Here is a 25118-nt window from a genome sequence, read left to right as displayed (position 1 = left end):
CTGCATGGACACGGATTTCATCAAAATACAATTAATGTAGCATGGGAGAATGTGTGCATGCTAATGTGTAATTGGCATAGTGTTTTAATCGATGCATATATTGTGGGAGAATGTGTGCATGGTGTCTTGATTGATGTGATTTAAATTATTCTTGATCTTGGTGCATAAACATATATGATGATCAATTTGGGAAGGAGGAAGTACTAGCTAGGGTTTACATCACCCTTCAGGATGGTTATTGCATCTACTGTGGTAGGTAGTGGAAATATTTAAAAGTTTGAAATTTTTGTTCAAGTTTTTGTAAACTTGGTTGGGTTACGGGGCTCTAGTGACAAACTCCACCTTTTGATCCAGGCACAACCATGCAGCCTGGTAGCTCCAACATATCCAACCCCTTTTCTCTCTCACCATTTTTTTTGGAAATTGTTTGTTATTATTTATTTTTTTTAACTCACCACATTTCCACATAACTCTGCCGCATGCTCTTGCACATACCATGTTTTGCTAAAATGCTAATACGATCAACTAGAAGGCATTTTCTAACATAACACGTCTCTTGAGTTCTACTTGGATAAAGTGACACCTAGAGAGTATGTAAGACATCACCTCCTAGAAAGAGAGGGGAAAATCTTTCGAATCATGAAACAGATAAGTCATCCCAAGTTGACACTAGGAGAAATACCGAGTCATTTCCACATTGCTAAGAGTCATTGCTAGGAGTCCCGTTGACTTAGACTATACTAGATTAGGGTCTTCACCTTATACTATTGAGTATTTATAGTAGATCAATACATATAAACACGATAGATTGCTATTACCCATTAGGAGGCTCGATTTGTATAAAAACCATTACCTCCTACTTCATAGCTCACCTTCGCGAGCATCCTTGTACTGATCAATCCTTATATCTGTATAAACCATTGTCTCCTACTTCCTTATTATATCTTGATGAGCATCCTTTACTGTCCGACTATACAAAATCAATACTATAGTCATGCCCTAACATGTTAGCAAAGGTATCATGTGAGCATCTCTATGACATGCCACATCAAATATTGGATTGATGCTAATACATTTAACAAGTTTATGGGGGGTATAATATGTATTTTTTTTAAGTTTGTGGACAAACATAACTCATGTTTATTTACTCATAGAACTTTGCATCCACGATTCACCCATCCATAAACCACACTATGGATATGACCCTTGGAGTCAAAATGCCCTTGTTTCTTGAGAGGAATAAGTCTATTTCGCATCCCTCATCTTTTATCCTTGATCGAATTGCCTCCTCCAACCGCAAAATCGGGTATAACACATCCCCCATCTTTGAAAACCGGTGCAAATCAACTCATTCAGTGGTGTCGGAAGTAGTTTTCATAGGTGGGGCTCACATGACAGTGAGGTATGGCAAAAATATATGGCCCCACCTACAAAAACCAATTTCGAAACCATTAAAGGAGTCGATTTGCACTAGTTTTTAAATATGAAGGAGGTGTTATACCTGGTTTTGCGGTTTGGGGGATGGGATTGATCAAGGGTACGAGATGAGGGAGTTAAAATAGACTTATTTCTTTTTGAGAAACATCAACAGGAGAGGGAGAATTATACTTGGGCCGGAAAAAGTACATCTAAGGTCCCTCATCTTGTCATCGGATTACAAAATTGTCCCCCAATCGCAAAACCAGATATATGGGATCCCTCAACTTACAAAACCGGGTCACTTTGGGTCCCTAGACGGTTTTGACCCGGTTTTATCCGACGTGGCAGCTGAGTCAGCGTGGGTCCCGTATGTCAGTGTGTCCACTTTATCACTCCCTCTTTTTCCCATCTCTCTTCATCCTCTCTTCTCTCCCTTAGGTCCCGTTCTTTTCTCCAACAAAGAGTTGGATGAAGATTAAGATTTTCGTGGCACACTTCTCAAACTGCTAAATTGTGCGTTTCGTGTGAAAACTTTCTATATGAAATTTGCTCTAAAATATCATATTAATCTTTTTTTCAAGTTTGTAATAATTAAAACTCAATCAATCATACGTTAATGCCACCTCTTTTGCATAAAAAACTTAATCTTCATCTATTCATCTTCGGGAGAAAAGAACACTACCTACTCGGTTACTCTCTCTCTCTCAATATTCTTTGGGCAGGCCGACCCGCGGGTGCGAGGTGGGAGAGAGGGAGGGCGGCCGATGCTGGGGCGGCGACGGCCAATGCGGGAGAAGGGGAGACGGTGTCTCGTCCTACCGCCACAACGACGCCGTCCATTCCTTCCTCCTTGCCAAGGCCTCTGGCTCTGATTTCGTCTTCTCCCTTCTCCGCCGCATCCTCTCGTTCTCCCCGCCCGCCGACTCCCTCTTCCGCCAACACCGTCCACTCCTACCCTCCTCCGCCGCATCCTCATAACCTCGCCGGCGGATGGTTGAAGATGAAGTGGCTGGGGTCGGATGCCCCGCGGTCGTCCCGCGCGGCGGTACCTGGTACCGCCCGAGCTCCTCCAGCATCGCCTCCACCGTGACCAACGCACGCGCCGCGGCAACTCCGCGAGACACATGGAGGAGGTGATGCTCGCCCACACCAATGCCTCCTGCGAGTTTAGCATCATCCTCGAGGCCCGTCTCCCTCCCCTCCCCCACTACCGCCGCAACCCCACCCGGACGACGCGCGACCATTGGAATTTTCGTGGACCACCCATTGTGCAGTGCCAGACTTTGAAGTACAACATGAAGTCGAGGGCTGGGAGAGGCTTTATCCTTGAGGAGCTGAAGGTGATGTTCTTGTTGTACCACTATATTTGAGTAGCCCTTATCAATCTAGTGTATCTTTTGGACTCTGGGGGTGTTTAGATCCAGGGGTGTAAAGTTTTTGCGTGTCACATCGAGTATTATATAGGGTGTAAAAAAAACTAATTACAGAATCCGTCAGTAAACTACGACTCTACGAGACGAATTTATTAAGCCTAATTAATCCGTTATTAGCAAATATTTACTGTAGCACCACATTGTCAAATCATGGAGCAATTGTCTTAAAACGTCTCGCAAATTAGTCACAATATGTGCAATTAGTTATTTTTATAGCCTATATTTAATACTTCATGAAGGTGTTTAAACGCTCGATATGATAGGGTGACAAATTTTGATGTGTGATTTGAACAGGGCCTCTGTTTGGTTAAATCTGAACTGTTTGCTTGTAGATAATAGATAAGTAACTTTGTCTTGTCAGTAGATTAGAAACCCCCTTCCCCTTCTCTAAGTGTTGAATGCCATTTAAATTTGGATTAAGATTCTAGTTTCATTGTCTAATGCTTTGAGTGTGTTCCGGCCATGATTAGAGCAGGTACAATAGCAGGCTATAAGCGAGTTATAAACATATTTTAAAGAGATAAAGGAAGCGAGAAGAGCAGCGGACTACGGATCTATAGGCAGCTGCAGCACGGACTCCAAGACTTAATATGTGTATGACAAGTAGGACTATGTATTAATAGTATAGTAAGTAACTATTGTATGAATTGACTATTACATTGGCTATAGATAATTTGGAGCTAGTAGTTGGCTATACTATTAAACTTGCTCTTATCTGTAGAAAAAAAATACATTTGCATATGTAAATTTATATTTGTGTTGATGGTGTTCTCCTATAATCATAGGCTGCGGACATCCCGAAGAAGTATACTCTGACCATTGGAATTTCCGTGGACCACCGCCGCAAGAACCGCTCACTTGAGGGCTCCAGGCTAATGTCTAGGTTTAAGACATAGGCCTTGTTTAGTTCACGAAAAGTAAATTTTTGGGTGTCACATTAGAACATTAGATGTTTAACCACACATCGGAATGGGTTTTCGAATACGAATGAAAAAATTAATTTAATAACTTGCATGGAAACCGTGAGATGAATCTTTTGAGCCTAAACTAATTCGTCATTAGCGCATGTAGGTTACTGTAGCACTTATGGCTAATAATGGACTAATTAGGCTTAAAATATTCGTCTCACGATTTCTCCCTAACTGTACAATTAGTTTTTATTTTTATCTATATTTAATACTTCATTGTCCAGAGATTTAATATGATGTAAAAATTTTTGGGGACTAAACAAGGGCAAGGTATGGCTGCAGTTTGTTGTCCCTGACTCCTTGTATATGTTTATCGAAGGTATTGTCTTCTAGATCTGGTTTTGAGCTTGATTGTGCTAGCTCTTGTGTCAGGCTGGTGATTCCACTGCCGAGGAGCTTGCCACTGCCACCCAGGTCCAGGGTGATTAATTACATGCCTATTGCTCGCGGTGAGAAGCGCTCGGTTGAGGCTGTGAAGGTCACCGATGAGATGAAGGCGTTCAAGGCCTACGCTAATTAAGCTCCGTGTTGAGAGGATGAACCAGCGCCATGTTGGTGCCCGCCAGAAGGAAGAGAAGTGAAGTGACCGTACATAGTATCTGTTTCGTTGTATTCAGCAGCTAGTGGATGCTATCAGGCACTAAATCTAAATTTTGTTTTTGTGCTGGAAATAGAGACCAGCTTATCATCATTTTGGTGTCATCATACCCTTCTGTTTGATACTCCCTCCGTTTCTAAATGTTTGACACCGTTTCTAAATGTTTGACACCGTTAACTTTTCAGTACATGTTTAACTGTTCGTCTTATTAAAAAAATTTGTGAAATATGCAAAACTATATATATACATGAAAGTATATTCAACAATAAATCAAATGGTAGAAAAAGAATTAATAATTACTTAAATTTTTTGAATAAGACGAATAGTCAAACATATTTAAAAAAAATCAACGGCGTCAAATATTTAGGAATGGAGGGAGTATTTGGTACTGATTTGCATGCTCTGCTATCGAATGAGATTCCATCCATGTGTTGTGTCCGATTACTCTGTGCTGTGTGTGCACCTTCAGGAATGTTTGCTAAGATGCATTATGCATGTAGTACAACATATACATGCCTGTTCCTAATTATAGAGATTGTACAGTGCAGAGTTACAATGTTTCTGTGACTACTGTGAAAAACCTTGTGCTTTGTCTGCAAGTGATATCAACTGAGATTAGTAGTTGCTATCTGACCTTGACTGGACTTTTTGACAAGCCTTGCATGGTGCATGGTTTGAGTTGACTGCTGTAATTTGTGCAGATTATGCAATCATTAGGTGCTATCCTGTTTGAGTGGAATTTCATTGTTTCTATTTGGCTGGTAGCTTTGTGGGAATAAGTTGTTTTTAGAAAAGGAGGATTGCTAGGTTCAGTGTGTGGATTGTGGACCTTGGAATCGATTGTTGCTTGATGCTCTAAAAAAGAAAAAAAAAACATAAATGCACTGAATTGTAGCCACTGCTGGGCTGGCAATCTTGCATTGTGGTAATGTGGCATGGCATCTTCGGATCTGATCTAATCTTGTAGAGATTGAAAGGGGATGATATTCTGTGCCCACTCTTGCACCACTTGGGAAAAAAATGACTGATGGATTTCCTGCCGTTCTTTTCGGCTGGACTGCTGCATTCTCTTGCTAGAATATGTTTTCAATTGTAAAATTGATCAAAAAGTTTTTTTTGTCTGATTTTGCCCATCATCTGATCTGATCTCTTTGGGCAACGTACTCGAATCATACATCATATGTATTTATCAGTTCACGAGCTTATCATACAACCTGGATATATATATGTCTTGGAAAGAGATCCTCTGACTTAACTGCTGTGCAGTTGAGTCACTGACATATGAGCCATAGCAAAGTGGGACCCACATGTCAGTGACTCAACTGCATGTGCAGTTAAGTTAGAGGATCAGCTTCCATATGTCTTACAGTGACCAAGATAGACATGTAGGATGTAGTTAGCTTTGCCCATACAACAATGACTTACAAAATGAATAAAATAAAGAACGAAAAACAGAGAAAATGAATATAAGAACAGGTTGCGTCAATCATTGAATGGAGCATAAGTTAGTGACTGAGTAATTTATTCAGTAGGATACATTTACTGGTATAATCCATTGTAGGCAGAGTGCTTTGGCTAAGACAGCAGTTGGCCTAGATCAGCTTAACTCCTGCTTGCATGTTACTGCTATTAGTAGAGTGTAGAAGCAGTTGGTGTAGGTTATATTAGCTGCTGCTCTTCAATACATAATGCCAAAACAGTTGGCTACTGTCTGCATTACACTAATGCTGCTTACAAGATAATTGCATCAGTGCTGAATATAAAATGAGAAAACAGAACATCTACAAACTTTTGCTGAAGATCTCTACGACAGTTAGGTTTTTATTTGAAGTTTTCTCATATCATTTTAAATTAATCCAGCACATAAAATTTCAGTTCTGGTACAAGAACAGCAACATTTATCTCTCTCTTAAAAAAAAAAGAAATCACGCTGAGGGCTTTCCTGAAAAAAAAATAAAATTGTGCTTCAGGCTAAGGACTTGTTCATAAGTAGAATAAAAATCAGGGATTTTGGTGCTATGCTACACATTCCCAGACCTCGCTATAAAAGAGATCCGATCACTCTCCTGATCGGCGCCGGCGTTAATTCCAAGAAAAGAAGAAGAGAAGAATCTGAAAAACTTTAAGCCGCTATGGGTCTGCAGGTATGCAGATCACTCTCTCAATCCACCAGCATTATCGTTTCTACGCTTAATACCGCTATAAAGATGAAGAAATCTTTACCATCGTCTGCTCCCTCGTTTGTTTGATTGATTTTATTCTGTGTGTAAAATGTATTGTACCTTAGATTTAGCCTAGAACAATTCTTGTTCTTCCCCTTCCCTTTGTGGCGTAAAAGAAATTCTTAATCTCCCGTCTCCTCCGCTCCTTGCGCCGCCAAGACGAGTCGCTGCTGACCAGGGGAGGGGCGGCGAGCAGAGCAGGGGAGAGGATCATGATGAGCATCACATCCTCTTTCTGATTCATCTCTCTCTCCCATCGGGTCTGGAATTTGCTTGTGTTCGTTCGTTAACCCTAGCTTCTCTTCTAGATCTGGAAGAAGCTCTTCCCTTAATTTCAGAGCCTTAACCTTAATACAAGTAACAGTTTGTTTGTTCCCCGAAAAGTTAGTTGGATCCGCCCCTGGCCGTAGAGACTAGATCTGACTCTTCCCTGCTATTACACATCTCTCATCTCTTTGTCTGATTCGTTCAGTGAGTCTTGTCAAAAGATCTATGAGATGCAATCTTCTTGTTTAAGATGCTGCAATTGTTCCGTTTGAATTGTAATTTTCCATTGCTTTGCGGCTTAACATTACAACTTCTGAAGAAAGATTTAGTGTGACAGTGTGACAGAAGCATGATCCGATTACAATTTGTGACTGATATCCAATTGCAGGAGGATTTTGAGCAGTACGCCGAGAAGGCGAAGACCTTGCCGGAGAGCACTAGCAACGAGAACAAGCTTATCCTCTATGGACTCTACAAGCAGGCCACCGTTGGAGATGTCAATACTGGTATGTATACTGAATATTTGGTATTATTCAGTTGTTACTTCTGTTTTGCCAGGCATGTTCTGGATGTGTAACACAATTCTTGAGTTAATGACTTGCTGTGTTTGATTACATTCAGAGACATGGATACAGTTTTACATGCCATGGATTATGATCCTAACACAAGATCTCATAGATCACCATGATTTTTTTTATCACTCCCCCAAAAAATCTGTCTGATTTGAAACAAGACCATTCTTTCCCGTCAAAATTTTTGGGATGTAGTATTGAGTACTTCCCCATTTTTGTAGAGTTGTAATTTACAAGTGCAACCATTGATATTGACCTGCACACTACAACATAGAAATTTGCTGCATCTAGCTTCTGAGTTCTGATAGCTGTCCATATTCAGTCTTCTAGTGTGATTATGTCCTTTCACAACATGTTTGTGAAATGTCATGGTTTTTATCTATATTTTTGGTTTTGTGCTGAAAAGTAGTAGAAGTTACTACATGCTAGATGTGTTTTGACCTCTATTTCTTTGTCAAACTTGTAAAATCTCACTGCTACTTCCAAATTTTTAACTATCTATTGCCCTCATGTCCCTTTTGTAATCAATTAGTCAATTCTTATATGAATCTGATCTACCTTGCCAACAGTTCTTTATATTAACTTGTTACTGTGTTTTGTGTTAACGAAGATATTTCACGATGACGTTGCTAACTATTTCTTTTTCTATAATCTTCTGAAGCTCGTCCTGGCATATTCGCCCAGAGGGACAGGGCGAAATGGGATGCATGGAAAGCTGTTGAAGGTCCATATACTTCTCTCTGTCCTTACATAAATATGTTTTCCTGTCTGTCCATTCTAATACTGTTGCGCTGTTTCGCCGTGCTACTGAACTGAACTTTTTGCAATCTTCGCAGGCAAATCGAAGGAGGAAGCAATGAGCGACTACATCACCAAGGTGAAGCAGCTCCTGGAGGAGGCTGCTGCTGCAGCCTCTTAAGAAGTTATGAACTCTATGCTACATGGCTTCTGTCAGCTGAACAACTCTATGCTAATCTGGTTGCTGACAACTTACCATTCTATCAATTCGGGATGTGAACTATGTACCTCTTTGTGTACTGTTGCATAATTTATCCATCTATTTATGAAGACTATTAGTCCTATGAACCATATTATCTTGTAATCTTTCATCTCTCTGGCTGTGTACTGCACAATAGAAAAATAATGGTTGTCAAGCCAGTTACATGCCCCAATTTCAAGTAACCATAAGCAGTAATAACCATCATATCCTGGATCATATTCCAATCTCAGAAGACAACACAATCTAAAGAGAAAAAAGATCTATTGATCAGAAGGCCAAAAACATATCTATATGAAAAATGAAAATGCTTAATTGTTCATAGTTAGATAGATCAACAACACCGCACTGCACACATATATACTGTTTACTCATCATGTTCATTCATTCTACATATGCATATGATCTCATCTGGCAATGGCAAGAAGCCAAGAACTCCTGAAAAAAAAAGGATGAAATCTTCAGAGATGTCTCATCATGTTCATTCATTCTACATATGCATATGATCTCATCTGGCAATGGCAAGAAGCCAAGAACTCCTTTTTTTCTACATATGCATATGATCTCATCTGGCAATGGCAAGAAGCCAAGAACTCCTGAAAAAAAAAGGATGAAATCTTCAGAGATGTCCATAGCCTAAGACCTGACCACCTGAGAAGAGGTTGAGGCAGAGCAGGGAAGCAGCCAGCAGCGTCCCTGGAATCCACCACCTGACACCCTCGTCGGCGAACATGGCGCACAGCACCAGGCACAGCAGCAGCAGCATGTAGAACCCCAGCCCGGACCAGAATCCGCCGCCGCCGCACCACTCGCCGCCTGCGGTGACGCCGTACTTGGCGGCGTCCGCCGGGTAGTAGTATATTCCGGCGAAGTAGGCGACCACCAGCAGCAGGACCAAGAACGCCATGATGTTCTGCAGCAGCATCACGGATAGCACGATCGCCACCGGCACGACCACCACCTCGCTCCGGCGGCTGAGGAGCACGGCGGCGAGCAGCAGGAGCCCGCCGGCGGCGACCAGGGTGACGGCATTGTCGGCCACCGTCCCCGGCAGGTTCGCCGCCTTGTCGTACCACTCCGTCAGGGTCTCGTTGTAGTTGACCCAGACCAGGGCCACCACGATGAGGAGTGGCACCACCGGAGACGGCCCACCGCCGCCGCCGCGGCGGCCCAGCCCCCACGCCGGCGAGGTACCCCGGTAGTAGCTCATGATCACCTCTTCTTCTTTGAGCTCTTTCTGCTTCTTATGCTACTTCTGTTCTTGCTGCTTTTAAGCACACTACTTAGTACTACTCAGTTGTAAGTAGCATTAGCAGTGAAAAAGTCCAGGTTTGATAATATTTAGTTTCTGAAATGTGGATTAGTGTTCATCTTGTTCCAACTAATTTTAACTACCTGCTTGTGTCCTGATGTCAACTGTCTTGGAATTTAGTTGAGGTAGGGACCTGCTTAAAGCTGGTAGATGAACTGATTTTAGAGAAAGATGGCATAGAGGATAGTGATTTGTAGGTCTTGTCATTTTCATGTATGTGTCATTCTTTGTTTTTGTTTGGTTTGGCTGGGGTTATTAACTGGAACAAAATCTTCTATTGCCTCCATGTAGACTTGGGAGGTACTTAGATTAGCAACAGAAAATGATGGCTGATATCATTAAGTTTACCATGGGCTGCTTCAACCATAGAAAGTAAACTGATTAAACTCAGTAGTTGTGGACTCAGTACAACTGCTTTTATTCTGATGGTTATCTAAGAAGATTGTAAAAAGCTTATGCAATCAATTGGATTCATTTCAGAGTTTCAGATTAGAAATTTCAGTTCATTAGCAAATTCCTTGATTAGTTTCAGATTAGGAGCCATACTGACAAAAGAAGGCATTAGTACATGGCAAGATGAACCAAACAAAGCCAACATATCCGGTTTTTTTTTTCTCAAATTCACTACACTGTTGAGAGAAGACATGAAATTGGAAGCATTTTCTGAAAAGTGGACTTCCTTTGGCGACAAATGAATAATGATCCATAAATAAGAGAGAATAGAAAATTAATCTCCATTCATATAAGAAGATTTGATTTTTCATTTAGCCATTAGCCTCCAACTCATGTTTTTCCTTTCCCCCTTGATATATATCACTCAGAATTTCTTGCTAGATAAGAGAGTGCACCAGCAATCTGCTGAGCTTCTTGTTACACAGTCAAAAACCTGTGAAGATATTGGCAGCCTATTGAAGGCCATATACAAGCAAAGCCCCTACTCCGGCAATGCCGATTATCAAACTGACGATCACTGTAATAGGTGGTAGTGCACCACCAATCGCCCTCCCGGTTTCTGCATCATATTTCGCGAACCGCTTCTTTGGTGCGTTGCATTGTGGGCAGCCATATTCATCAGGCTGAAATGGATAAAAAGCACTAGTTGAATTGTTGGATACACCTGATTTTGCGGGCTGTGAGTGCCAAAAGACTGATTCTCTGTGAAAGAATTGAAGTGAATCTTACCTGTTCTTCGAAAGGCTTGGGAAGGAAGTATATGTATCCACAATCAAGGCAAATGTGTGTTGCTCTAGCCTGTGACAATTCACAACTTTGCAGGTTGAGGCTTAAAAGTTGGAAAGAGCAGACGATTGCAGGCAGCATAAGCTCTGAGAAGCAAACAGAACTATCTTGAGCTTACCTTTTGCGATTCCGTCAATTTCCGGCCAAATCTCGGAGGCGCCGGCCTTTTCGGAAGTCGCTTCACATCAACTTGTGCACCCCTGAGATGGCGCGAAATGGCAGCAGGAGATGAAATGTAAGGAACTTGAAGGACCAAAGTACTTACCATGAAAAGTACATATTTCTAGTAGTATTACTGTCTGAATTTTGAATATAACTGCATAATGAGTGCATGTACAGGATTTCAAAGTTACGAAAAAATTGTAATGCTGAGGAGGATAAGTCCTTACCTGCTAACCACAAAGTAGACAGAGTCTGGCTTTGCCTGGATGGCTGTCTTGGTGAACCCCAGCTTATCTGCAGGCCATAGTTCATCTCCAAAGAAGCTACTTGTGTAGAGCACCTGGTCACCTGATTTCAGGCCTGCTCTTGCCGCATTCCCTCCAGAATCCACAGCCTAAAGCAAATGCCAAATGAACTATTACTAGTCACTAATTATAACACTTCTGCATCTCCAGCTCTAAGGCAAGCTGTACATACTGAAGGCAAACAGATATTTTTAGCAGGAAAAGAGTTTGGAGTTGCGTTTTTAACCGTCGTAGTAGTTCCTAGCTTCAAGTCCCCCCCCCCCCCCCCCCTTTAGGCATAAGCCAGTCTGGCTGATTGCTTTGTGTAACAAAAACTCTTTTCCTGCTAATATATTGACGTGCAATCCTTTTGCGCGTTCGAAAAAAAAAACAGATATTCTTATAAGTCCTAACTCATGTAGAAGTTGATTCAACAGGTTGTTATAGTTTTCTGAGAAATTAATCCACTAATGGCAAAGAACTAGTTTTATGAATTAGGACTTGTTGAAGATATTCCTAATAAGTCCTAACTCATTTTTCCTGAAGAAATTCTTCTAAAAATGTAAGAATTTCTTCAGGAAATATAGTGATCTTGAGACAGCAATTCAATGCTGCCCCTTTTTTTTTTCTCTGTTAATGGATCATGAAGATAAAACAAGAGCAGGGAATATACAGTGAATAGCAATCTAGTATGTTCTTGATGAGACAGCAATCAAGTAGTGAAAATTTCCATTGGTTGATCATGCAGAGAAAGAAGAACAGGTGGCATCATGCATGGAAGTATGGAAGCAAGCTGTGTTATATACTGACGGTGATGACGACGCCGCCGCCGGTCTTCTGGCCGAGAGTGAGGCCGAGCGGCTTGTCGACCTCCACCTCGATGTTCTTCGCCGCGCCGGCCGTCCTCGCGTTCACCTGAAGCACCCTCCGCCGCCGCCCGCTGCCGCCGCCGACAGAGGCCGCCCACCGCCTGTCCACCAGTGACAGCCCATGGAAGGCCGTCTTCTGCACTCAGCACAGCATTATCATCATCAACAATATCATCAAACATTATCACACAAGAAACCAGAAAAACAAGAAGAGAAAAAAAAAACATCAAGAATCAATCAATGAAACAAGAAGAGAAAAAAAAACATCAAGAATCGATCAATGGATAGAATCAATCAATGAAGCAAGAAGAGATTAAAAAAAAACATCAAGAATCAATCAATGGATATGCATATGTATCACACTTACAGTTGATGATGAGAGGATGGAAGGGGGAGGGGAGTGCTGGGCTCTGACAATGGAGCAGTGCTTGGAGGGGGCAGGAGCAGAGGAGAGTGTGGCAGCCATGGCGGTGGTGAGAGGATGGCAGCAGTGCAGGTGGTGTGGAGGTTGAGGGAGGAGATGGCTGCCATTTTGGATGGAGATGGTGTGGCTAAGGCAAGAGTGATGTGTGTGGCCTCACAGTCACAAACTCACAACCAAAGGGAGAGGCATACCTGTGGAAACTGTGAACCTGACACCGACATGTATTCCATTCTAGAAAAAAAATTACTCCCTCCATTCTAAAATATAAATATTTTTAGTATAGTGACAAGTCAAACATTTTAAACTTTAACTATTAATAGCAAAAAAAAAATAAAAAAGATCAACCATAGAAAATTAATGTTACTAGATTTATCATTAAACAAACTATCATAATATGCAACTCTTTTTATTTGAAACATTTTATTTTTATATAGATATTATTGGTCAAAGTAGCATATCGGAGACCGTATCAGAGTCCAATAGTTGTTATATTTTGTGACGGAGGGAGTAGATCGAGATTCATAGCTAAAATTATTCTCTCCATATTGATAATACTTATTGTTATTGTTTTAGATAAGACTGTTGTCAAACTTTAAAAACTTTTATTATAAATAACATCTAAAATATTTGTCTTAGAAATATGATGACCATATGTATAGATTGATCTTAAAAAGCACTTCAACAAATCATATATTTATTTATATTTTTCATATATAGTAATAAAAAATAGTGATCAAAGTTATTTTTTAAAAACTATGTCCGGTTCAAACCGATAAGTATTATCAACCTTAGGTAGTAATGGCATTTTTAAAACGAAGGGTGTAGCCATTCACCCTGAAACTGTGGCTACAAATGGACAGCTTGGAAGAACGATGGCCATGTTTGAGATTTCACAAACAATTCACCTTTTTTTTTTGTTTGATGTAGAAGTCTGGGAAACTTTCATGTTCTAAATGCATTCTCAGTTTGGTTATTGATCGAAAATCCAAATGGACATAAAAGTGACATTCTCAGTCAAAACCAGCAAATTTGTGGCCTGTGAACACAAGCCAAATATATCTCATGTGCAAAAGGATGAACATGGGTACCAGGACAATGCACATTTATCCGGGACGATCACAAAACAAGCCATAGATACCATATAGAAAGCACAGACTTAAAAGAAACAGAATGCAGCTGGGAGGTAACAAGGTGGCAACCATATCCAACATACGGACTGCAGTATTTGTTTCACATTACAGGGCATCCATCTCGATTCCTGGATCAACATCCTATCTAAAACTACACAGCTATCCAACAGATGTCTTTTCACTCCAGCAAGTAAATAATCATCGGATCGGCTAAAAATCTGAAACTCAAAGGCCATTGTAGAGTGCAGAATTGCATTGCATCAGCTGCAAAAAGATTTGCAGAAGTCAAGCCAAAATGAGAGTGACAGTAGGAGAAAAGTGTGATACAGATGGATAGGATTCTAAGAGAACCTTCTCAAGGACTTGTTTTCCTGCAGCCAAATCATCATCTTTCTTCAAGAGTTCAATTCGAGCCTTCATGGCATTGTTTTTCTCTTCAACCTATGTTATCGTGTGAAGAGAAAAGGAAATTATCACTTGCAAAAGATGCTCTTTAGCCAAGTTACCAAAAATGAAAATGTCTTCGCAGGAGAAATCATCTATTAGAACTCAGTTGTTATTCGCATAGTAAGAAGAGTATCCCTTGAAAAATTAATTGGGAATAGTGTCTATATGTCTGCAGAACCATTTCCAGGGTATATTACCTCTTCTATTAGACTTTTCAGGTATTCAACTTCATCTTTCTTAGCCTTTGATATCATTTGCTTGGTGTCTTCAATGTTAGTCCTGCAACCGGATCAACCATAATCCCAAACATGGAATGAAGAACAAGTCAAGGAAATACATGTTTTATCCAGACAGAACAGAGTATCTTGTGTATTTATATGCTGCAGTTTGAGAACAAATAAGAGAGCAATAGCCATGCTTGTCCATTTGATTGTATTTCTTAGAAAGTGGACAAGAGAACAAAAAAATTTCAAAAAGATGAATCCACAGAGGCAAAATATAACACCTACTTGTCTGAAGACAGCACATCCAGCTTTTGTTCTTCAACAAACTGATCTATCTTTTCAAGGGCAGCAGCAACCTTTAAAAATGATGGTATACATATACAAATTATAAAACATCTTGCAGGTGTTAATAAAACATGAAAGTATTGCTTGAGACGTTACTTGTAGTTCTTGGCAGGGTATGTCAAATTCCTCCTACAGTATGAAAATTTACCACATTAATACAGCACAGTGTATGACTCTACGGCATACTAGAACAAAAAAACAGAACAACATCAGGTTCAACAAACATAACATAAGAAATTTCAATTTTATGGTCCATGCATACCAACAATAAGGAATGTATTTAAGCAGTGAAAGTCACCTCAAAACATAAATCTATCATGGTCAGGCACATGGAAAAGTTTGTGAGCTCGAGCAGCTGTTAACATAACACAGTTAACAGCTCATCATTTTGTTTTTGACTATGAAATTAGTTTCAGAACCATGGATCTTTGAGAAAGTTTTCTCACATTTAAGGCAAAGGGTAGACATTTAACAAAGATGGAGAAACAACAACAAATCAGTAACTAATATATACCTAGAACCAGATAAATGGTAAGCCAACATATCCAACCCAGCCTTGCCCCCAACTAATTAGCATGGGAAGACTCCTAGGTGATAACAGAATATAACAGGAAAAGAAAAAGGCAAGAAAAGTTTGTGGGATATGCCTATGTCTGCATGTAAGGCTATAAAACCACATCCAGCACGACCAGTGCCATACACATATCCTGAATGCCTAAATAAAATTCTGCTTTGTGCAACAAAAACAAACTTGATAAGTCAAGCAACCGCATGAATTTAATCTAGCCTAAAATAAAGTGCCTGTTACAGTCAAGGTTATTCCGTGCATTAAGTAGTAACCAGCTTAATACAATACTAAACCTCTATGTTGCTGTGCAGAGACTTGATCACCTGCAAAATGAGCAAGAAATGTATGAAATTAGAGTGGCCACAGTAAACCACACACAGGAAACTCAATTCTGTAACCCCATTTTAACTTGTGGTACAGGGATAGACAAATCCACAATCAAATGCAATTCTTGAACTGGGAGATGGTCAGATGATCAGGGCACTCACGTAAATGAACATCTGGTACAAGCGTTCCCTCTCCGCATCCGTAAACGACGGGAAAGCCCTCTTCACATCCTGCAGTGCCCACCACAACACGAGTCAACACCGCGCACGAATCGATTTCACCCCCAAGCACTCTCTCGCTCTAAATCACGCCCCCCAACATTTCACGCTGGTCTCTCTCAGTAGCAAAGCGCAGTGGCCGCGAGAGCTGAGCCCGAGAAATTCGAAGGTGGGGAGAGAAGGGGACCGAACCTCGCGGGAGCAGGCGGTGAGCACGGAGCGGGCGGCGAGCTTGAAGGACCTTTCGAGGTTGCCGTACCTCCCCGCCGCCGCCGCCGGAGCGGCCTCCATCGGTGGTGGATTCCGGCGAGGTGGAGGCGCCGCTCGCCGTTAGGTTTCCCGATTCGAAATTCCGACGAGCGAAAAAAAAAAAGAAAAAATGGCTGCCTCTCCCTCTCGTCTCCACGCTGCCTCGTGAGGAAATTGTTATGTGGGCCTTATTGGGCCGTCTCATCCAGATTGAACCAGGCCCAGATATAGATGGTCCTAATTGATCTAGGCCCAAATAGGCCGCGTCAGACTTACAGGTGGGCCGTCAGGCCGCCTAACAAAGGCAAGACTGACACCTCTCAGAAGGAAAGACACTTGTTGTCCGAACAGATGGACACGTGTCAGGGTGGCAGGCGCTCACATCGTGAGCGGTTGGATCAACATCATAAGGAGTAGACGAGGGGTACAATGGCTATAAATATCGTGGCAACCACACGCTAACCCTAGGTGTCCATTCCCCTACCCCTCGCGCCGCCGCAGCTCTAGGATCTCTTCACCCTTACATGTGTGCCATCGGCGGCGACCCATGCCTAGAGGTCGTCGTCGCCGCCGGTACTCAATGATTTTCTCTTACTCTCGTCCATACCTAGAGGTCGTCGTCGCCGCCGATACTCAATGATTTTCTCTTACTCTCGTCTATCTGTTGTTGTTGCCGTTCATCATAATTGTGCCTGGAGAAGCTGCCACTATTTTTCTTTATTTTTTTCCTTCATTTTGATCTTTCTTCACTTTTGCTATGATCTTTTCCTTCGCATAAATCTGTCCATCATACCTGCGAGTAAAGTCGTCGCTGCCACTATGCTATGATCTTTCCCATAACTATCTTTTGCTCTTACCTATGTGTCAATGCAGTCGCTCATCATAGTAATGCTAGAAGTCGCCGTTGCTACTTTACGATCTTCCATTTTACTCTTTCTATTTGCGACTTGTTCATTCCTCATAGTTAAGCTAGAATCCACCTCTTTTGTTCCTATATATGTGTCGATGTGGTTACCCACCATAGTTATGTTAGAAGACACCAGTGCTATTTGTGATCTTCCATTTCACTCTTTCCTATATGTAGATGCAGTCGTCCGTCATAGTTACGCTAGAAGCCATTGTTGCTACTATGTAACCTTACCATTCTTTCTTGCATATGTGCACGTATCTCCCCCAACCCCATCATATACCATAGATCTGTAGTTATCATGGGCTACCAGAGTCACTTTTTAAGTCTATGATCGTTAATATTGTTGTAGAGGCTTCAATAGAGAGAAAGAACACTTGTAGATGAAAGTTCTCAGGTATTCTCAAGAAAACAATCTCTATACTTTCTTGCTCGAGGTAAAAGGTATTTACTTTCAACGCGGATTTGATAGGTTCGATGATGATAAGCATAACAAAGGAATGGTCTTTGCGGAGGCCTCATCAAGGGGGAGGGGCATCTATCCTTCTTATCAAAATCGTTAGATATGGTAAGCAAATCCTCAATTAATTTCCTCTTTTTTCTTTTGGTAGAAAAAAATTCCAATTGTCTCAACATGATTTATATAGGTTGGATATGCTACAATGCTGATTTACTGTTGTTTTTTGCCTTTTTTGTTGTCTTTGCTATTCTTCTTTTATGAGCTATATATAAATCTATGGTAAATCTAATCTAAATCTTATCATTGAATAGAAATACCTATAATGTTTACGTTGGCTACGCAACTTCGAGCATTCAAACATTCCCAATTACCATCGCCTCCCTAAACAGCAATGGTAATTGGGGATGTTCGGTTGCTCGAGGTTGCGCAGCATGCTGTGCCTTGACCGTCAAACGACCCCATTAATAACAGCAAAAGTGGACTTGTATATGAGGTTTGGTTTGCGGATAGAGTATGGTGAGGGCATTTTACAAAATAATGCATTGTAAATCTAAACCATTTCTGAGATTCTTATCGAATACCAGTAATAATGGTTTTTATCTCTGATTGCGTTTTTTTATTAAATGATTTCCATCTGAGTGGCTTATAGAAGTTTGGTGCTTTGAAAGACAGTGGTAATGACGATGGTAATGTCAAGAGTAGACTTATTGCTATGATGTACTTCCTCCGTTTCATAATGTAAGTCATTCTAGCATTTTCCACATTCATATTGATGTTAATAAATCTAGATAGATATATATGTCTAAATTCTTTAACATCAATATGAATGTGGGAAATGCTAGAATGACTTACATTGTGAAAAAGAGGGAGTATGAGGTTTGGCTCAGGGCTAGGGTATCACAAATGCGTTTTCTCAACAAATTCAGAATAGATATACTATTTGGGTGATATTCATGACTATGAAGTGAGACTTGAAGACCATTATACAGGCTAGGGCTGAATTTATGATTTTTCAACTTGAAAAGATTTATGGTTTTCTTACTAGAGAATTTAGATTTGCGTTATTAAATGCATCGTAAATCAAAATCAGTATCTACATCTTACATCTTAGTAGTCATTTATTGGATTCTAATCAAATTTCAATACTCTTGGTTTATCTTTGATTTTGTATATCTTTTTATTAAATGTTTTTCTTCAAGTTTCGTGGTTACCAAAAAGTTCGGTTTTCAGTGGCAACCACCTCATAGAACACCTAACTCATGGCAACCACGAAGTTAGAAAACATTTAATAAAAATAAGATATACAAGAAAAAAAATAAAAAACCAAGAATTGGTATTTAATATGAGTACAATAAATGGCCCCTATATAATAACCTAAATCTAAATATTCTAAAGTTAGAAATCATTAATTCATTTATTTAATATACCCTACATCTAAATCTTCCAAAGTTAGAAGTAATAAATTCGCCCAACCCTATATATTGGCCTCTAACCTCACTTCATAGTCATCAGTCATCACTTCTTCCCAAGTAAAACCCCAAGAAGCGGCTATTACTTCTCTCCCCTGTTCTTCTTCCTCCACATTCCCATTTCCTAAAAAAAAATCCCCAAATCTCCACATGATTCCTCCGTAATTCGGCGCGCCCTCTCATGGCGTCCCTCGCCGAATTCCCCCTCCCAGTGATCTCTCCGACTTGCTGGAGCTATCGGTAGCGGGAGGAATCAATCAATCAATCCCCCACGCTGGGTGGTTCTTGAGCAAGAACGGCTCGTCGCCGTGCCGATCGATCACGTCGGCCGCCGGGGAAATCCTCCGGGGATTTGTGGGTGGTTTTGGGCTAAAGATTCCGTTTCTTTCGAGCCCTTTTGGTCTCGGGTGGATCCGCTTAGCTTTGGTTCTTTTGCTGGTTGGAGGGCATGGCGGCGGAGTCGTCGGCTGCTGCTGCTGCGGGCGGGGGCGAGAGGAGGGGCCCGATGGATCTGAACCTGTATCTCGGCCTCCCTCCGCTGCCGCCGCCTCCGGGAAGGCTGGATGTCGCCGCCGATTACCCGTCGCTGCTGCTGAACTCCGCCGCCACGGTGGCGAACGAGCAAAGGGGCTCGGTGGTGGTGGCGGCACCGCCTCCGGCGGCGGCGGCGTACTCGCCGTCGAACGCGCTGTCAGCGCCGGAGCAGGTGCTGGTAGATCCTGTTGCAGCGTGGCTTGTCGATCCCGGTGAGCAGCAGCCGGTGCCGCCGCTCGAGACGCCATCGTACATGGCCAGGGCCTCGTCGACGCTGCCACAGATTTTTGCTTGTGCAGCGTTGGAAATGCTTGTGCAGACCGGTCGAGCAATCCCACCTACTGGTCTTATAAGGGGAGCAGAGATTGCTGCTGCAAGCCGCCCTATGACGCCGGAGAATCGGCTGCGGAGGTTGATCCAGGTGAGCGATCAACACGGCGTCGGGAATGGGAGGGCGGGGCCTGGGCCAGTGAGCCGCAGCCGACGGGCGAATAGCCCGGAAGCCGATAATCTGGCGCGGGCCATCCAGAGGTCTCATAATTCTCTTGAGGCATCAAGGAGGCAGATGCTTGATGGTGATGGCAGTGATGCCACCAAGAAGGATGACGGTTGCGGATGCAACGGCAGCTTCGAATGCAATATCTGCTTTGAATCAGCTAAAGATCCTGTGGTTACCCCTTGTGGCCACCTCTTCTGCTGGCCTTGCATATACCAGTGGCTTCATGGACATTCAGAGCACTCTGATTGCCCTGTCTGCAAGGGCAAGGTGCTCGAGGTAAACGTCACGCCGATTTATGGAAGAGGAGGTGGCGAGGAGAACTCCTCCAGAAATGATATCCAAATCCCTCCCAGGCCGAGTGCGCAGAGGACCGAGAGCTTGAGGCAGCAGCTGCAAAGGCCAGACACAAGAGGAGGCATTGCAAACATGGTGAGGCGGTTGATGCAAAACCAAGATATAGTGGCAGGCCAGGCGGCTTCATCTGCACCCCGGCCGAGGGGTAGGGGTCGAAGGCAGGCAAGACAAGATGCGCCTTCTGCACCAGCAACACAGCAGCAGGTGGTCAATGCTGATGCTGGGAGTGGCAATCAGGCTCCTTTGCCACCTCCTGATGCTAATGGAGCTGCACCGGCTGCTGCTGTCGCTCCCCAACAGTCATCATCTGTGGAGCAAGCGTCGACTTCTAGCACCGTGGGTGTTATAGCGGGAGGGCCAGCACAAGGTAGGAGGTCAAGAGTTTCTGAATCCACCCCTGCAAGGAGGACAAGGAGGAGGCATCAGTAGGTAACTTAGAGTTGTTACTGTAATAGAACATATACACCATGTTTCCTTGTAACCTTGATCATATTTAGGCTCATCCCAAAATTATGTAGAATTGTGGATGAAATCTTTTCTTTTATTTACCTTGTATCCACCATTTTACCTTAGGCAAAGGAATAAAGATTTCGATTTCAATATATATGGATGGATCTCTTTGTCGCTGTGTATTCCAGGATAATATTTTCTGACATGATATCTGTTTCTGATAATGAGTTTCAGATATTCTGGTTGCACCATGTACCTTTATGCTATTGTGATTCCTGGTACTGAAACTCACAAAACTTGTGGAGCCAAGTCATGTGTATCCTTTTATTCAGCTAGATTTGTACTGTTGAGATCGAAGATAGGAACCAGTGCATTATGCTTTTCAATTTAAATTTGACACTATGACTATTACAAGTTAACTAGAGTTCAGAAAATCACTGGTACTCAGAGTCAGGTACAAGTCTCTTCCTTTGTTTTCCTCTGATTTCAGCTCCATTTTGAATGAGAGCAAAACTTGCATTATTCAGGTGGTCAAGTTTGTGTCAGCATGTTATTGTTAACCATTTTAAGAGGTATTTTTATGTCTATTTTGCAGTGACATTCCATAAATGAATACTGTAGCATACAAGATCATGTTATGTTGAGGCCTGACAGATTATAGACTCCTTGATCTGAACCTCTCATGGGGCATAATCAGTTCCTGTGTGTCATGAACTAACATTTTGTTGCAAATGTAAAAGCTATCAAAAACATATAAACCAATTGTATACTTGTCAATAATCATTTACATTTCAGGTACATCTGAACATTTGTTTTGGCAAAAAAAAAAACATATATATTCCCCATGGCTCCATAATAATATTGTTTGCGAATTACTCTTTGAAGGTCACCTTGTCAATGTACCAGCCTCTGCAACAGGATGCACATTGATTATGCCCGGACAGGATGCAAATGAAATTACTTGACGAAATCAGTCTCTGCTAATAATCTATCCACTGACTCGATACCATATGGAACATATGGCCACTGTTTATTGTAACTTCTTTGCATGGATTCTTCTTGTACAAGAACAATGTCAGATTGGTGCTATGCAACTAGCTACAACATACATGTCTCGGTATCAGGCATTTATCTTAAAATTATTGCTCCAGAGTCAGATGCTCAGAGCACAAGCTGCTTGGGTTAGACTTGCATGCTGCTAGATTTGCTGCCATTCAAATGGAGGCTGGTACTCCTTGTGTATCCAGCATTTGGGCAGCGTAGCACTGTTTCCTTAAGCTTTATAATGGTTATCTTGCCTTCCTTTATATCTCGTTCCGTCATTTGCACATTAAAAACACCAGGTCGATGTGTGTTTCAGGGGGCCGAGGTGTGAAGATGGTTGAAGTAGCACAATGAAACCTGCAACATGTTGTGTAACCACTAAGCAGTGGTCATTGTAATATCCTGACTACCTTTGTTTGCTTGGAAGTGTTTGTCCTCCATCTGATGCAATTTTTCCTTTGCACTATTCCCCTACTTTGAAAATGCAGTGTACATCACCTGCAATGTTTAGGTGTGGGGGTTTGTGGGGAAGAAAATGTTAGATTACAACATCTGGTTCTTAGGATTCAGCTGACCTAGTTTAGCATCTTATATGCTTCTTACATAGTAGAAAAACAGGTTTCAAATATTCGAATAATTAATGTTTTTACCTTGGGCAACAACATATTTCAGATATTCGAATAATTAATGTTTTTACCTTGTGCTAGATGTTCAGGATAACAAAGGTAGCTGCGAGGCCTGCACTTCAGCAATGATTTGTGCTCATCTTCAGACACTGATCATGCACCATGAATACCAGCGATACCATCAGTATGACAATTGGAATATTGAATGATTATGTGCCAAAATGTTCACATGTTACCACCGGTTGTTGTATGGCTCAGTTCAGTATATATCATTTCAAACTCCTTCACAGCTACAATAGCTAGTTTGTGTACAGGTTCATTATGTCTTGAACTGCTCTATCAATCCCAGTAGGCTGTATGTTTCAGCATCTGGCATCGCTCCTCTCAAAATCATCGCTCTTAACAAATCTGGCTCATAAACTTTTGCCTTTACATGAGCTTTAAGAAGGGTATTATACACAAATGAATTCCTACAGTACTTTGATTCATTCAGTTCGTCAAAAACTCTCTTTGCATTTACCAAGTCGCCATTTTCTGCAAAGCTTTCAAGTATCATATGAGTTGTCTCCAACCATGGTGTTGAACTTTTCACCTTCTTGGTGACAACTTCTTTCTTTGCTATATCCATCGTCTTCAGAGCTTCTTTAACAATACCTGCTTTCAAGCAGCCTAACGTCAAGTGGCGGTATGTGATAGCATTTGGCTGACAACCATTTGCTCTCATTTCTTTAAACACAGCCGATGCTTTATCCACAAGACCATGCCTACAATATACTGATAAAATGGAATTGAACTGTTCTGTCAAATTCGGCTTTCTTGTTGATTCAAACTTTCCCCATATCTCTTCTGCCTGATCGATGGAGCCAACCTTTCCAAATGCTTCAATTGCTAGTATAAAGCTTTTGGGTCGAATATGAGGGAGACCTTGCATAAGATCCCATGTCATCTTTAGCTCCTTTGCCTTCCCATGGTATCCGTACAAGATAAGCAGAATTTCCAATGTAGACCAATTAGTTCCCGTCATAGAATTCTCAATTGCTTCTACATATGTATGGGAAACAGTATACAACCTTGCTACAGCATGTGCAATTGCTAGAATGCCATAGGTGATCTCGTTTGGCTCGACTTTTGCTCTCTTCATATCATTGAAAACCCTCGCCACACCATCGATGTTGTGTTCATTGGCCTTTATCTTCAGTAGGATGTTGTAGGTTGACGTGTGAGGGGTCACAAGATCGCCTTTCATCTGAGCGAGGATCTTGGAAATAGTTTTCTGACGCCCTGGAGAAGAATGGAGGATGATCAACCGGTTGTATACATATGGTGAAATCGGCAACGACAGTTCCCTCATCTTCCTCTTGTAACCATATGCAAGCTTAATCAAGCCCAAATCCAAACAAGCCATAACAAGGTTGTTGTACAGCAGCTCATTCTGGTATTCTTGAGGTATGCGAAGGAAGAGGCTTTCAGCTTCAGAAATGCCATGAACTTTAGCTGTGAACTCCAGGAGATATGAGTAATCTAGCTCACTAAGCTTGTAGGGCCTCTCTCTCATGATCCATTCCATGACCTGTGGCAATAAAAAAACAGGAGATGCACTTTCACTTCCTGAACAGCGAAGCCATGGTAAAAGAAAAACTTTAGAATCTACAAGTAATCAACATCCATTCATCGTGTTATATTAAATGAAGAGAAGCTTGATTTCACCATGATTAGGTAAGCAATAATCCAATCAAAAAGTACAAACAGAACATATTACCAGTCAATTACTCGATGTCAATTTCGTTCATCTCTAAATCTTTATACAGACAAGCACAAAATATGCAACAAGAATGTAGGTTTATCTATCTATCACCTTCATTCAGAATAACACAGATCACAAATCTCTCTAAAAAAACAGATCACAATTGACACAGATGAAATGCAGCTTCGATAGTTGATGCCAATCTCAAGCAAAGCACAGATTGCGGAGACAACGGCGGCGAAGATAAATCTTTGATGGGATATATCTCAGTTCTCGGCCTAACTCACATCAATCACGAAGCGAGCCGCTCATATGGGAGATTTCATTGGATCCGAGCCAAGAACGGGGACTGCGACAAGAGGTGGGAGACGAGAGAGAGACCTGGAGGGCGGCGCGGTGGAGGCGGCGGCGGCGGAGGCGGTTGACGGCGTGGAAGACGTGCCCGCGGTGCACGGCGCGGCCGTCGCCCATCCACCCCCGGATGGCGGCGCACACCGACGCCGACCGCTCCACCCGCTGCGCCAGCGACCCCTCCCGCTCCGCCTCGTCTGCCGCAGGACGGGGAGGAGGAGGAGGGAGAGCTATACGGGCGCCTCCTGAGCTCGCAAAGAAGGTTGCAACGGCGACCGCGACCGCGGCGGAGGGGATCGGCGGCCGCCGCCGGCGGAGCAGCGCGCGCAGCATGGTTTGGTTGCGGTGCGGCAATTCGTCGAGCAGCTGCCGTTGTTCTGGTGCGCGTCGGCTCGCCCAGCGCGCT

At 42.2% G+C, this 25118-nt stretch overlaps 6 protein-coding genes and 1 pseudogene across 8 annotated transcripts; 3 read left to right on the top strand and 4 right to left on the bottom strand.

The window, feature by feature from the left end:
• The first annotated feature begins 2543 nt into the window (after positions 1-2543).
• On the top strand, positions 2544-4401 carry LOC127782028 (60S ribosomal protein L13-2-like; annotated as a pseudogene).
• Positions 4402-6420: 2019 nt separating this feature from the next.
• On the top strand, positions 6421-8568 carry LOC127781089 (acyl-CoA-binding domain-containing protein 1). The gene is made up of 4 exons (XM_052307997.1): positions 6421-6562; positions 7296-7413; positions 8141-8203; positions 8316-8568. The coding sequence occupies exons 1-4, from the start codon at positions 6551-6553 to the stop codon at positions 8396-8398; spliced, it is 276 nt and encodes a 91-aa protein (XP_052163957.1). The 5' UTR covers positions 6421-6550; the 3' UTR covers positions 8399-8568.
• Positions 8569-8806: 238 nt separating this feature from the next.
• LOC127781088 (uncharacterized) lies at positions 8807-10110 on the bottom strand. Of its 3 annotated transcripts, none has more exons than XM_052307995.1 (2): positions 9120-10110; positions 8807-8914 (listed from the first exon to the last, which is right to left on the bottom strand). In XM_052307995.1, the coding sequence occupies exons 1-2, from the start codon at positions 9684-9686 to the stop codon at positions 8861-8863; spliced, it is 621 nt and encodes a 206-aa protein (XP_052163955.1). In that variant the 5' UTR covers positions 9687-10110; the 3' UTR covers positions 8807-8860. The 3 variants fall into 3 exon arrangements, with proteins under 3 accessions (XP_052163955.1, XP_052163954.1, XP_052163956.1); XM_052307994.1 differs by having other exon boundaries at positions 9128-10110; XM_052307996.1 differs by having other exon boundaries at positions 8807-10107.
• Positions 10111-10504: 394 nt separating this feature from the next.
• Positions 10505-12877, bottom strand: LOC127781445 (uncharacterized). Its single transcript, XM_052308399.1, has 6 exons — positions 12710-12877; positions 12284-12478; positions 11417-11583; positions 11146-11227; positions 10971-11039; positions 10505-10864 (listed from the first exon to the last, which is right to left on the bottom strand). The coding sequence occupies exons 1-6, from the start codon at positions 12806-12808 to the stop codon at positions 10694-10696; spliced, it is 783 nt and encodes a 260-aa protein (XP_052164359.1). The 5' UTR covers positions 12809-12877; the 3' UTR covers positions 10505-10693.
• A 966-nt stretch (positions 12878-13843) lies between these two features.
• Positions 13844-16417, bottom strand: LOC127781414 (uncharacterized). The gene is made up of 8 exons (XM_052308363.1): positions 16218-16417; positions 15969-16037; positions 15774-15803; positions 15009-15041; positions 14853-14923; positions 14541-14622; positions 14248-14337; positions 13844-14160 (listed from the first exon to the last, which is right to left on the bottom strand). The coding sequence occupies exons 1-8, from the start codon at positions 16314-16316 to the stop codon at positions 14122-14124; spliced, it is 513 nt and encodes a 170-aa protein (XP_052164323.1). The 5' UTR covers positions 16317-16417; the 3' UTR covers positions 13844-14121.
• A 2740-nt stretch (positions 16418-19157) lies between these two features.
• On the top strand, positions 19158-21101 carry LOC127782294 (uncharacterized). Its single transcript, XM_052309439.1, has one exon. It carries the CDS (start codon positions 19559-19561, stop codon positions 20924-20926), a length of 1368 nt encoding a protein of 455 aa, XP_052165399.1. The 5' UTR covers positions 19158-19558; the 3' UTR covers positions 20927-21101.
• A 107-nt stretch (positions 21102-21208) lies between these two features.
• Positions 21209-25064, bottom strand: LOC127782293 (pentatricopeptide repeat-containing protein At1g07590, mitochondrial). The gene is made up of 3 exons (XM_052309438.1): positions 24743-25064; positions 22689-24187; positions 21209-22489 (listed from the first exon to the last, which is right to left on the bottom strand). The coding sequence occupies exons 1-2, from the start codon at positions 25043-25045 to the stop codon at positions 22937-22939; spliced, it is 1554 nt and encodes a 517-aa protein (XP_052165398.1). The 5' UTR covers positions 25046-25064; the 3' UTR covers positions 21209-22489; positions 22689-22936.
• Between the last annotated feature and the right edge of the window lie 54 nt (positions 25065-25118).

Source organism: Oryza glaberrima, chromosome 8 (assembly GCF_000147395.1).
Source record: "Oryza glaberrima chromosome 8, OglaRS2, whole genome shotgun sequence".
Classification (NCBI taxonomy): Eukaryota; Viridiplantae; Streptophyta; class Magnoliopsida; order Poales; family Poaceae; genus Oryza; species Oryza glaberrima.
Note: the sequence above shows the minus strand (reverse complement) of the source record. Positions and strands in the feature narration are given on the sequence as shown.

Coding starts and splice junctions, on each gene's coding strand:
- LOC127781089 (XM_052307997.1), top strand. Junction 7,414..8,140: donor CGTTGGAGATGTCAATACTG/GTATGTATACTG, acceptor AATCTTCTGAAG/CTCGTCCTGGCATATTCGCC. Junction 8,204..8,315: donor TGCATGGAAAGCTGTTGAAG/GTCCATATACTT, acceptor CAATCTTCGCAG/GCAAATCGAAGGAGGAAGCA.
- LOC127781088 (XM_052307994.1), bottom strand. CDS start 9,686: ATGAGCTACTACCGGGGTACCTCGCCGGCGTGGGGGCTGGGCCGCCGC. Junction 8,915..9,127: donor CTGCCTCAACCTCTTCTCAG/GTGGTCAGGTCT, acceptor TTTTTTTTTCAG/GAGTTCTTGGCTTCTTGCCA.
- LOC127781445 (XM_052308399.1), bottom strand. CDS start 12,808: ATGGCTGCCACACTCTCCTCTGCTCCTGCCCCCTCCAAGCACTGCTCC. Junction 12,479..12,709: donor CCATCCTCTCATCATCAACT/GTAAGTGTGATA, acceptor TGCTGAGTGCAG/AAGACGGCCTTCCATGGGCT. Junction 10,865..10,970: donor CCAAGCCTTTCGAAGAACAG/GTAAGATTCACT, acceptor TATCCATTTCAG/CCTGATGAATATGGCTGCCC.
- LOC127781414 (XM_052308363.1), bottom strand. CDS start 16,316: ATGGAGGCCGCTCCGGCGGCGGCGGCGGGGAGGTACGGCAACCTCGAA. Junction 15,804..15,968: donor TGTACCAGATGTTCATTTAC/GTGAGTGCCCTG, acceptor CTCATTTTGCAG/GTGATCAAGTCTCTGCACAG. Junction 14,161..14,247: donor GAAAACAAGTCCTTGAGAAG/GTTCTCTTAGAA, acceptor ATCTTTTTGCAG/CTGATGCAATGCAATTCTGC.
- LOC127782294 (XM_052309439.1), top strand. CDS start 19,559: ATGGCGGCGGAGTCGTCGGCTGCTGCTGCTGCGGGCGGGGGCGAGAGG.
- LOC127782293 (XM_052309438.1), bottom strand. CDS start 25,045: ATGCTGCGCGCGCTGCTCCGCCGGCGGCGGCCGCCGATCCCCTCCGCC. Junction 24,188..24,742: donor TCCACCGCGCCGCCCTCCAG/GTCTCTCTCTCG, acceptor TTATTGCCACAG/GTCATGGAATGGATCATGAG.